Source organism: Carica papaya, chromosome 8 (genome assembly GCF_054855325.1).
Source record: "Carica papaya isolate Zhongbai chromosome 8, ASM5485532v1, whole genome shotgun sequence".
NCBI lineage: Eukaryota > Viridiplantae > Streptophyta > Magnoliopsida > Brassicales > Caricaceae > Carica > Carica papaya.
Genome location: NC_142316.1, coordinates 33232881 through 33244476, shown reverse-complemented (window position 1 = coordinate 33244476; position 11596 = coordinate 33232881). Strand labels below are relative to the sequence as shown.

The following is an 11596-nucleotide window of genomic DNA, read 5'->3' as shown; positions in this document are numbered from 1 at the left end:
TATAAATTTAAAAAATAAAAATTTAAAAATATTTTCCTACATAAAACAGAATCTAATTTTTGAATTTCTTTTTTTTTTTTTAAAAAAATGGATATTATTTTATTTATGGTATTAGTGAATCATACTATATCTCTACTTATATAGCAGAATTTTTTCTTTTGCAGGTTTAAAGATCACAATTTCAAATCCCATCAAATCTATATGCATATGTATATATACATATATACATATATCACAATGTGCAAACAAGGTCAAAGAAACGTTGACTTTGACATAAAACACAACAATTTTCATTACAATTTTGACCAATACAACATTAAATATTACACCATCAACCTTAATCACAATGATTAATTAAAAAAAAAAAAAAAAAACCAGACACCCACAAAAAAATTAAAACTAAAAAAAAAAAAAAAGTACAGACAATTCCACAATTTAAAGTCCCATTAGTGATTTCTTTCTAGTGCCTCCTTAAAGCCACGGCAGAGAGGAAGATCAAGACCACGAAAACCACAACAGTGACAAAAGAAGACACCACAGCTCCGCTCACTTTCTGGCAAAAGTCACCAAACTGGTTGCAGATGGCGAGCCAGTTGGTGTTTGGATTGCCATTGTGAGCCAAGTAGACTATTGCTGCCGCCGCCGCTCCGGCCGCCGTAGACAGTGTCAGAGCCACCTGCGTTGCCATAATTTCTTGTTAGAGTTCAATTGAAAGTTATGTAGAGTATGTGATAAGCTGGAATAGAAGTGGTTAAGGCTTAGAAAATTAAAAGGGTAAGGAGGAATTTACAGTGTCCAAGATCAAGAGGAGGAGTCTTGGAGCTAGTGCCAGTGGGCGAACAATGGTGACTATAGAGAATGGAAGAGAAAGAACAAGGTAACCAGCAACTAAACCCATGGCAATCACAAAGAACCTGCACACACAAATAGTATACATCTCAGTTTTTGTGCATAATGTGTACATATGGAGCTTGATTAAGAAGATACTTGACATACTGGAATGTGGGTAGATCGTCGTAGCTAGCTTGGAACTGGAAAAACTGAGTGAAGAAAGGAAGGGTTTCATCACTGGTTCCCATGGTGGCAGCAGCTGCGAGAGCAGCAATAATTGCGCCTATACGAAGAAGGAAGTCGAAAATGGCGATACCCTTTTTTATTCCTGCTGGTTTTTGCTCTCTGGGAGCTGCCATGAGAGGAGCTTTTCCTTTGGCCTCGGCGCTTGATTCTGGAACATCAATGGTGGCTGAGTCGCTCTTCATTTTCTTTAATGGTACTGAACAAAAAACTGAAGCAGAAAGGTGGTGAAGAAGGAAAGAGAGTTGCTTTTTAAAATAAGCTGAATGGGTTTGAAGAAGTGATGAGAAATGGTTGAAGTGGTGAAGTTTATATAGGTAAAGTTTATGGGTTATTTCTGTGTTTAAAAATTTGAGAGACTGGAACCACCATTGTTGCAGAGGAGGATTAGCTTACTTTCTCCACTTTGAATGGAATTTGCTTTTCTGAGTAGAAGTTTACAAGGCGGAGTCAGCTGGTAGGTTGGGAGATTATCATATTGATTAATTAAACACTGATTAATTAGTCAAACGCTTAATTTGGATTAGTAGTACTTGATCATTTTCCCTTCTGAAAAATATGCCAGCCTGCCCACCATTTTCTTTTCTTTCAATATGAAAGTTCAACAAAATTTTTACTGATATTAAATTCTATAATGTATGTCAAACAAATATTTATGAGAATCAAATCTGAGTAATTCAGTGGAACTATACGTTTTTTTTTTGTGAATTGAACTAAGTGTCAAACAAATAATGACAATTTATTTGATTTAATATGAAAGGGGAGTAGAATTTTTTATCAACCCTACAAAATTCAGACAAAAGACCAACCCATGAAGTGTTTATTCTCTTTAACTTTCAGTCAACTAAACCACCTGGCCACCCTAATCCAACTATCCAAAAGTACCCATCTCTTGTCAACTCATTTCGTAATCATGTTATCATGTCATATATATATATATATATATATAATTAACATGTTCAGCGAAAAAAATTATAAAAAAATCAGAGATGGGTAAATTGTTGTATTAGGTTTCGTGTTTGTTGGGTTAGATTCTTTAGGCAACATTCCATTTCAAGAGATGTGCTCTTAACTTTAAGCTGAGATTGACCAAGATTTTTGTTGACTTTAACATGAAAATTTTCCCCAAGTCGGGAGCTTGGAGTCAAATCTGGCACATTTTTCTCTGTGAATTTGAAGGGTTTAATACAAATCTAAACCAATACTAATGTTTAAAATCACTTGCAGTTTCTACATTTTTGTATACTTTTTAAAATTAGGGCTTTGTTAAAATTGTATTAAAAGATCTCTCTTTAAAAAAAATAACTAATTTAAATTAAATCCGCTCGGATCAGATATGGACCGAACTATCTCATAATTAAAATTCAACTCACGTACTACTTTAATGGACGAACAGTATAATCATTAAAACATGCTATAGTTTCAGGTGACAAAGAACCGATATCAGATACCAAACCTTTTCGTCAATGTGAAGCGACGGTTTTTTTAATCGGCACCGTCAGATCACCTTCTTTTGCACCAGAAAGTGGTGGAGTTGACACTTAAAAAATCATTTGGCAGTTTAATCAAAGAAAATTCCCAGTTTCATTTTCATCCTATTAGAAAAGAATTTACATTGTAGCCGGAGCAAAGATTACAGAACTTCATTAAGTTAGAACAATTCATGTCTGTTTTCATCTCACATATACAGATGACATAAAATTTCAAAACAATGTCAAGCTGATGAAAGGTGTGTAAAGAATTTCCTATACATTAAGCAGTTGGATTCATCTTTTCAAAACTTAGCTGCTTCTATCTGATGGTAACAACTGAAAGAAAGTCAGACTGGGTTGGAAACAATTCCGAACACTGAAAAAGCTTTGCTGCTCGGTAAACCAGCACGTGAAAGTTGATTATGGGCGTATAGTCCATCCACGCTCAGCAAGTGCCTCAACCACCCGTTTTGCAGCTTCCGCAGTGTCATTTAGTGGGGGATAGCTCCAGCTCTTCGAAATCTATAAACCAGACAGACAGATTTATTTTGTTATGATGTGATAGGTGCATCCATGGCAAGCAGATACATATCCTTGCTAAAGCAGTAATTAACACATGTGGTTCTTGGTTCTCAATAATAACACCAGGGTGTTCAGAATTGCTCGAATAAATGTTCTTAAAACAATAAGTATTTGAGCTCAATACAAAATTTTCATATGAATTTGTAGACAATTATTATTTTGGAAAATATTTTCACCACAGATTTTAAGAATAAATATGTTATGTATTTGGGTAAAGATATGGATTATTATTCATTAAAAAAAATATAGATATGAATAATTAGCATATTGAGAAAATCAATGTTTAACTCTGAGAATCAGTTTCAAACTTTTGCCATATGAAAGTTCTATATTTAATATATCATTAAAATAAAATTAAAAGTTCAAAAGAAATAAGAGGAGCATTTTTTTCATTATATCATTCTCTATCATGTCATGTAGCTCTATATCGTGTTATACTAAATGTATAGAAGGAATCAACAATAGTACTTCTAGAAGATAATATCTGCAAGTCGTGCACAAGAGAATAATTGCCAAAGATATAGTTTATGGTGGCAGCTTACGTCCTCTTTGCCAGTGAATGGTCGAACAACTCCGCGTTCCTGAAGAGACTTCTGGAAGTCAGCGAATTTCCATGTACACCGCTCAGCTCCTACAACATAGACGGGTTTCCTGCAGCATTGTTATGAAAGCAAATATGCAGGTACGTATAAGTTCAACTAAAGAAATACTTGTTAAGAGATTGACCTAGTTATGTCCAAACATACCCAGTACTGCAAGCCTCGCTTAGCATACTCACTGAATCAGCAGTAATGACAAAAGCATCGGCCCAAGCTAGATGCCCTAAATGTGGATTAGGACCTGAACAAGGTGACTCAAGTACATGATAATGATCCTCACTATTGTGAAATCTGCACTGAAAGTGAAGAGAAAAAATGTTTGCACCTTTCCCGTCCCAAATGTACACCTTAGGGTTAGAGCTAAATTCTTGCATCAAAATTTTGGATACCTGTCAATAAGAGTGTCTAGGAAAAACAATGCATACTAAGATAAAAGAAGAAATTTAAACCAAAAAATTGCCGAAGCATTCATACCCTCTCAGGTGTCCTCCTAGAGAAAGATATTCTGAGGCTTCCACAACTCCAGAGAACACTGTGCAGCATAGAAGCTAACTGCTTTGCAAGATCAGCACCATATGGGCAGTTGCCTATGCAAAGATTCCAGATTGAGATACTAATTCTGATAATAAATATAAGAATGCATAATGCAACATCAGGTGCTTCATGAACCAAAAGAAGGCTTATGTTGATCAGGTTTTTGTTAGTACTGAGAAACCTTTAAAGGTTTACCAGAGGCGTCGAGCTATGTAATAAGTTGGTAAGGGGTCGCTTTTGTACCTAACCGTGACAGGTAGGATTGTGGGACTGGTTAGTTACAGCTGTTAGATCCAAAGAATCATGTGTAAATAGAGAATATCGACACGATTGTATCAAGATTGAACAAAAAGAAACTTCCATTCTCGATTCTCTCTCTAGCTACTTATCTTCCTCACTCTATCTCTCTCTCTCTCTCTCTCTCTCTCTCTCTCTCTCTCTCTCTCTAATTTCTTCTCTCTTCCCAAACCTACTTCAGTCGTCAGAGCTCAAGCTCAAGGCTCTTGATAGTTTTCCTCACAAATGAACACCAAAAACAGCTGAAAGAAGTCACTAGCAATACGAAGTATAGATTCTTTTAGCAAAAATCAGTTTAAGCACAGAACTATCAGAAACCTCTGACATTGTAGAAAATGAATACTACTTTTAAGCCCAGTGAGCATAACACATTAAGGTTATGTTTATAACAAATCAGCAAATCTCATGAAAATCTTTTGAAAAATTATATTTAACTCGATTAAGAAATTTTTAAAATCTCTTCTAAAAAGATAAAAACTAGCCTTCTTGGAAATTCCAATTTATATTGGGACAATCTAATTCAAACTAATAGAATTTGAAATACATTGTTCCAGTTCCATTTGAATTCTCTAGGAAGTCACTTTTGTCATCTTCTAATAGTAGATTCTAAATCAATTCACAATTTATTGATTTGTTCCAAACACAACCTAACTGAAAAAAATAATTCCACTATACCAACAAGGTAAGTAATGCAGAAATATTTGTATTTTCAGAAGTATCCACCAACAGAAATTTTAAGGCCTATAAATGTCTTCCAGTTTTTTTATATTCAAATATGCTAATAACGTCAGTCACCTTAAGGATATTCTGCACATCTTCCAAATAATAGTTTGCCAGCCACTAATTAACATCAAACAAAATGTAAACATAGACTCCTCTCTAGAACACAGCATGACAACTTTATAGATACATGACATATTACTTGCAGGTCCTCCAATATTGACCACTAGCAAAGGCTTCAGAAGAGGTGCAAGCTCATCATGCCAGGCAGAAGCAGCATTCCTAAGTGCAGCAAAATCAATCCGATGGAGAGCTCCCACCGTGAGAATCTAGATTTCAAAAGCCAAGCTTGTAAGTCATACACAACAATAATATAATAAACTACAAAGAATAACTAGAAATTGACAGACATGCTAAACTTTTCTATAGAGTGAACTCATGGTATCAACCAGCAAACATACCACATTTCTACCAGGGGGTTCGCGTGGAGTTATCCATCTCCGAAGAAACCAAGGAATTTGCTTCTGTGCATGAGGGGTCAATGGATAATAGTCATGACGAGGTGTAATAACCAGATCAAACCTGTCGAGTTGTGACCTTGGATGTTGTATCTGATAATGTTGTCAAACAAGGCTAAACAGTATTTAATATATAATTGGAGCATACTAATCATTGTTAGAAATAACCATGAAAATAAGCTGGACAACAATATTAGCAAAACGAATGCATGATACCAAAATTAAGAAGACTATATTCACAGTCAGAAAGAACAGAGGCAACCTTCTGTGTTGCTTTTCTACTAAAAGAAACAAAAGCTAACAATTTAGAGCCATTGTCTTATGGGAACACCTATATCAATTTAACAATTGCGTGAATAAGTCAAATTCTACATAACTGAAAAAACAAAAAGGACAAGTTTTAAGTCAAATTCAAGAAAACCGGAAAAGGAAAAGAGAAGAAAAAAAGTTAAGCCGAACAAGAACAGATGCAATATTCTGCCTTACTCTCCACTAAAAGCAGACCAAAGCTAATAATTCAGAGCCATCAATTTCTAAAACCACCTATATCAATCTAATAACTGTGAAACAAGTCAAATTTAAAACAATTGAATAAAGGAAAAAAGTTTAACCTGAACAACGAAAACATTATCTCGAGCTAACTGTTTAATGGAGCTTGCAACTGTTACAGTATCCCGACCAGAGGCAACTACTAATAATGGACCATCCCTATCTTTCAGAAAAAGAAAGGGAAAAAACACAGTAAAAATACATAATTTGATAAGAAATGAAAGCATAAATACTTATGGCTATGAACACGCAATAGGTTTATATAGTATTATAAATACACCACCAGAACATATTACAGATAAGTAAAGACACTATCCATTCAAGATTCAGATTGCCATTATCGCAAGGGAGGAAAAGCATACTTCTCGAATGTCTCACAAGCCATATTTGCGATCTGCTTTGCATCAGCTTCTAAAATATCAGACAAGCCTACAGAACACGCCATTTTCATCAACAGGAAAAAACAACCACCAATTTCTCCTCCAACACCAACAAGAATATCGCTTAATCAGTCATTCTACAAGTAAAACTTTGAGAAGATTAACTACCTGTTGCCTCAGCCGAAAATGGCGTCACTCCGCTGCCAACAAATGTCGACTTATACAGCGAATCGCCACAAATTTGCCTAATGTAGTGATCAAATTTTTTATGGATAGAAACAGGAAGCCAATGGAGCCATTTATTGAAACCTCCTCTTGGTCTAGTTACTCGCTGCATATAGCGAGCGATGAACGTCGAACACCGGAACAAATAATTAAAAAGAATGCTAATTACTTAATCAAAGCTTAGATAAAAATATTTATATAACAAAATAAAAATATGCGGCAAATGAGCTAAAACAATAATAAATTTTTAAGAAGAAAATTGAAGATAAGGGAAGAGAAGCTGGCTTACGTAGAAGGAGTAACGGCCGGAGAAGCCCAATGCGCGAACCAAGCCGACGCACTGATTTTCTGCGCCGGCGAAACCGTTTCCGATCACAACTGCTCGTCTGATTGCGCCATAGAACCCAGCTTCGAAGATATCGGGCACGCCGGCCAACCTGACCGGTGGTTCTGGGAGTCTGATCGGCCGCATGGCCGTAGTAAAGTAGTAGCCTGCGGCGATGCAGAGGATAATATAATTCAGTTCGCTCGTCTTAAATGCTCAGTTTTCCATTGCCGGGGAAACAGAAAGGAAATGGAAACGAAGACGGTAAGTAGTTTTCGGTTACCGCCCGAAAACTTTTATGCGTCGCCGACGGGAATGTTTGTCCCTGTCTATCAACGCCAGATATGAGAAAACAAAAATAAATAAAAATAAAAAGAAAATCGGGTCGATCAAAATGGAGTTGCCTGGTGACTCAATATTAACCCGACCCGAACTTTTAAAATTAATTAAAGATTAAAATAAGTATACTTAATAAAAAATTAATTTGCTCTTTTACGTTATATAGATGATAACAATAAGCATTATGAAATAAATATATACTAATAATTTTTGAAACTTTTTGAAATTTTTAATTTTAAATAAAAAACTTATGTGGTAAACTTATTTTAGTATAACTAGTAAAAGTGCATTTTAAAAAATTACATATTTAAATAATTTTGTAAATTTAAATATTAAATTTTACAAAAATTAAAACCGAATTTCATTGAAGTTTACAGTTCAGAAATTACTTAATAATTTAAGTTAATTTAAGAATTAAGATTAAAAATATTGGTTTTCAAAATAATCGACCGGTTCAAGAATCAGGACATTTGGAGAATTCCGGACTACCCGAAACCGACCCGAGTCTCCATTCCCCTTCAAAAAGTTTGCTGGGAAATTACTCGTGCGGCGAGTAGTGTCTCTCTCTCTCTCTTTCTTGCGAGGATGTGGGCAAGCGCAGAAGGAGGTCCTCCCGAGGTTACTCTTGAGACCTCCATGGGTTCTTTCACTGTTGAGGCATTTCTCTTTCTCTTCTCCCTCTCGACCCCACTCTTTTTTTCTTTTTTGCCTTCTGTTTGGTTGCTGAGAAAAGGAAAGAATAACTTTTTTCTAAAACGATTCAATTAGCATTTCTAGGTTTATTTTGGTTGAGTGATTTTAGTTTATCTGCTCCAGATAATGAGTTATTTAGGGTAGTTTTACTAATGAATGCTTAAGTGCTTTGCTTCCATCTACTTCCTCGGTTACCAAACTTCGAGATAGACGGAAATTTTGTGGCTCCTCGTTTGTTTTGATTGAATTTAATGTAATTCACAGCTTTATTACAAGCATACACCAAGGACTTGCAGGAACTTCATCGAACTCTCCCGTAGAGGTTACTACGATAATGTCAAATTTCATAGAATTATTAAGGTTCTCTTTCTACATTGCATTATCTGCTGAAGAACACAGCTTTTTTTTTTACTGTAATTGGCGAAATGGATGAATTAATTACATTTTGATAAATTTTATATTGATCGGTGGATCTAGGATTTTATAGTGCAAGGTGGAGATCCAACAGGAACTGGAAGGGGTGGAGATTCCATATATGGGTAAGCTTTATTTTTTGTTACATATCTAAACTCTGAGTAGCGATCATTTCTTGAAAAGATATGACTAAGATTATGCCATTTTTTATTCCTTTTAACCAAAATAATCAACCGATCGATATTAATTGAACCAAACTAGCTGATTTCGGGACTATAACTGAAACTGAACTGATTGAATTATCTCGGTCAGTTAGGTTATGGCTTATAAATTTTGTACCTGGCAAACTCTATAGCTCATAAACTCTATGGCTTATAGAAGCTCTCTTAATCTTTTATCCATTAGTGATAACTAGAAATCAGCGCATACAAAGAAACAAAATAAAATTTGTACTCGAGAGCCGAGACCGTAAGACTTGACTTGAGACTTTGAGTCTTGAGAGTTGAGAGAGATCATATGAGATATGAGAGCTTCTGGCTCGAGTAGTGGAGCAAGAGCTAGAAAGAGCTTCTGGTTCGACTGAGAGGTGAGAGGAACTGAGGCCATGAGGGTGCCTTGTGCCATTGTGCGTTCGTGCTGGTAAAGAGTATGGTGGACTGGGAAAAGCTGAGAGGGACAGGATAGTAGAGCTTCTGCATTTCGACTGAGAGGCAAAACCCGAGAGGGTGGGTGCTGCTGTGCCGGTCAGTGAGGACTGAGGGAGAAGACTCAGGAGAGTGTGTGTCAAGAGGGAGAGGGACCTGGGTGAGAACTGAGGGCCAAGGGCGGTAATCAGAATTGGGAAATTGGGAATTAGGGTTTAGGTATTATATTATTATATATAATTATAATTTAAATATAAAAACATATATGTTTTAAATAGTTATTCAGTCAGTTGAGTTCACTAGTCCAGCAAACTGCAACCGAATTGATTTTTGACCTAGCCGAACTGACTTAATCGAATTGAGCAACATAACTGGTTTAACCAAACTGGTCTCCCTAACCAGTTCAGTTTGAACTAGTTTTTTGGGCCTGGTTCGGTTCTGTACACCCCTATATTGGAACATCTATTGCTCCAAACAATGTTTGATGACTCTTTCTATGGACGAACACCAATTTCCTGTTATCCTTTTGGTTATTAGTGTTGGAAGGGATTGTTACACGGATTGTATTGTTATTAATTTCAGTGCTAAGTTTGAAGATGAGATCAAGCCGGAGTTGAAGCACACAGGAGCTGGTATTCTCTCCATGGCAAATGCTGGTCCAAATACAAATGGTAGCCAGTTTTTCATAACTTTGGCACCAGCGCCATCTCTGGATGGTAACGATATGATTGTCCTTGTTTTCTCTAAGAATTGTATAGTCAGTCTTCTTGAAATAATTTCCTATACAGGCACTAACTTTTGTTCAAAGAGCACATGTGCAAGCATATTATCTATTGTATTCAATCTGTAATGTTATTTTTCTAGTAGAAAATATCTTTTTCTTTTTTGGTTGAGAGATGAGGAGGCACGCTGCTTCAGGTTTCCATGAAGTTTAGACCATTGAAATTATAAACAAGGCTTTCCATTTTGAATGAAAGATACAACTTGCTTACCTTCGTGTGGCTAGAAGCAAACTGGAACTCCAGTTGGGATCAAATTCTTGCCTAATTTGTTAGACAGACCTCAGTATGGATTGTGGGGTTTCCTTGTGTTTTTATGATGCTTAATATTTTGTTATTGTCATGCAGGAAAACATACAATATTTGGAAGAGTATGTCGGGGAATGGAGATTATCAAGAGACTTGGTAGTGTCCAAACTGATAACAGTGATAGGTTAGTATATCCTGATGCTTTTTCTTCTTGATTGGCAATATATTTCTGATTTTTAATGCTATTGATTTAGAGAAATTGCTGTTATACGTGTTATGGGTTTCTTTGAAAATATGAGCAAAACTGTATGGACATAGGCCGACCATCTTTTTACAACCAATATATATATTTGCTGTGCAGATGACCTTTGAAAAGTGAAAAGCTAATGGTTTTTATAAAATGACAACATAATCTAACAGAAACTGAATTGTAATAAAAAACTTTGAATTGCAGCAAAAGTAAACACTAAAAAAGAAACTGCACTTTGCAAATATATATATACACACACACACACACACACACACATATATGTATATATAAAATCAACGATTAAGTAACATCTAGAGGGTAACATGGTATGGTTTCTTTTTATGCTGCAGTCGAACTCACTCAGCCGCATGTTGACTACATTAGACACAATGCTTTTACTCTTGAAGCTTTTAGTTAACAATATGAGTAATGGGTTTTACTCCTGAAGTGTTTGTAATGAATATCCATTTCTCATTCATCACTTTTCTGCACATTATATTGACTCGTACAAAGGCCTGTACTTCAAGTCTTTTCTTATAAATTTCCTCTTTTAATTCAGGCCAATCCACGACGTGAAGATATTACGAGCAACAGTCAAGGATTAAGGCTGCAGTCTACTCGTACTTATTTCTTCCTTTTAATACACACTGATCCATGCTTTGTACCAATATCAAGGCTATTGTTTCTTTGACCAACATTCAAAACTGAAGATTATGTGTTTGATGAGATCTTTCCCTGGGAACAAGAGAGAAACAAAGGGCAAAATGAGTTTCAGAATTCTGTTATATAAATTTCTCTTTTATACCACGTTGATTCCTACTGCCATCTGAATTTGGAAAATTCAATTGCCAAGTCTCCTTTTATATATTGACAATCATTATGAAAATTGAACTCAATTTGTTAGTGTTGCCATTAAAGATACAAAAGGTAAAGACTATGACTATACATAGAAA

At 35.6% G+C, this 11596-nt stretch overlaps 3 protein-coding genes across 7 annotated transcripts; 1 reads left to right on the top strand and 2 right to left on the bottom strand.

Moving 5' to 3' along the window:
• Nucleotides 1–277: 277 nt before the first annotated feature.
• LOC110810623 (casparian strip membrane protein 1-like) lies at nucleotides 278–1492 on the bottom strand. The gene is made up of 3 exons (XM_022036845.2): nucleotides 997–1492; nucleotides 791–914; nucleotides 278–676 (listed from the first exon to the last, which is right to left on the bottom strand). The coding sequence occupies exons 1-3, from the start codon at nucleotides 1257–1259 to the stop codon at nucleotides 461–463; spliced, it is 603 nt and encodes a 200-aa protein (XP_021892537.2). The 5' UTR covers nucleotides 1260–1492; the 3' UTR covers nucleotides 278–460.
• Nucleotides 1493–2634: 1142 nt separating this feature from the next.
• Nucleotides 2635–7616, bottom strand: LOC110810563 (mitochondrial fission protein ELM1-like). Of its 5 annotated transcripts, none has more exons than XM_088209654.1 (11): nucleotides 7240–7616; nucleotides 6894–7056; nucleotides 6708–6774; nucleotides 6408–6504; nucleotides 5740–5889; nucleotides 5481–5607; nucleotides 4202–4314; nucleotides 4053–4116; nucleotides 3875–3968; nucleotides 3671–3779; nucleotides 2635–3068 (listed from the first exon to the last, which is right to left on the bottom strand). In XM_088209654.1, the coding sequence occupies exons 1-11, from the start codon at nucleotides 7420–7422 to the stop codon at nucleotides 2967–2969; spliced, it is 1269 nt and encodes a 422-aa protein (XP_088065780.1). In that variant the 5' UTR covers nucleotides 7423–7616; the 3' UTR covers nucleotides 2635–2966. The 5 variants fall into 5 exon arrangements, 3 of the variants coding, with proteins under 3 accessions (XP_088065780.1, XP_088065781.1, XP_088065782.1); XR_015813999.1 differs by having other exon boundaries at nucleotides 3019–3068; nucleotides 3671–3759; XM_088209655.1 differs by lacking the exon at nucleotides 4053–4116 and having other exon boundaries at nucleotides 3875–4023.
• Nucleotides 7617–8114: 498 nt separating this feature from the next.
• LOC110810527 (Cyclophilin-like peptidyl-prolyl cis-trans isomerase family protein) lies at nucleotides 8115–11450 on the top strand. Its single transcript, XM_022036710.2, has 6 exons — nucleotides 8115–8271; nucleotides 8572–8667; nucleotides 8785–8846; nucleotides 9948–10081; nucleotides 10493–10577; nucleotides 11203–11450. Exons 1-6 carry the CDS (start codon nucleotides 8200–8202, stop codon nucleotides 11246–11248), a joined length of 495 nt encoding a protein of 164 aa, XP_021892402.1. The 5' UTR covers nucleotides 8115–8199; the 3' UTR covers nucleotides 11249–11450.
• Nucleotides 11451–11596: the final 146 nt, after the last annotated feature.

Excerpts from the sequence above, each read along its gene's own strand:
- LOC110810623 (XM_022036845.2), bottom strand. The coding sequence starts at position 1,259 with ATGAAGAGCGACTCAGCCACCATTGATGTTCCAGAATCAAGCGCCGAG. Across the intron at positions 915-996 it reads GACGATCTACCCACATTCCA|GTTCTTTGTGATTGCCATGG; the intron begins GTATGTCAAGTA and ends TTGTGTGTGCAG. Across the intron at positions 677-790 it reads TCCTCTTGATCTTGGACACT|GTGGCTCTGACACTGTCTAC; the intron begins GTAAATTCCTCC and ends ATGGCAACGCAG.
- LOC110810563 (XM_088209654.1), bottom strand. The coding sequence starts at position 7,422 with ATGCGGCCGATCAGACTCCCAGAACCACCGGTCAGGTTGGCCGGCGTG. Across the intron at positions 6,775-6,893 it reads ATTTTCGGCTGAGGCAACAG|GCTTGTCTGATATTTTAGAA; the intron begins GTAGTTAATCTT and ends CGTGTTCTGTAG. Across the intron at positions 4,117-4,201 it reads CTAGGAGGACACCTGAGAGG|GTATCCAAAATTTTGATGCA; the intron begins GTATGAATGCTT and ends TCTTATTGACAG.
- LOC110810527 (XM_022036710.2), top strand. The coding sequence starts at position 8,200 with ATGTGGGCAAGCGCAGAAGGAGGTCCTCCCGAGGTTACTCTTGAGACC. Across the intron at positions 8,272-8,571 it reads TGGGTTCTTTCACTGTTGAG|CTTTATTACAAGCATACACC; the intron begins GCATTTCTCTTT and ends TGTAATTCACAG. Across the intron at positions 10,082-10,492 it reads ACCAGCGCCATCTCTGGATG|GAAAACATACAATATTTGGA; the intron begins GTAACGATATGA and ends ATTGTCATGCAG.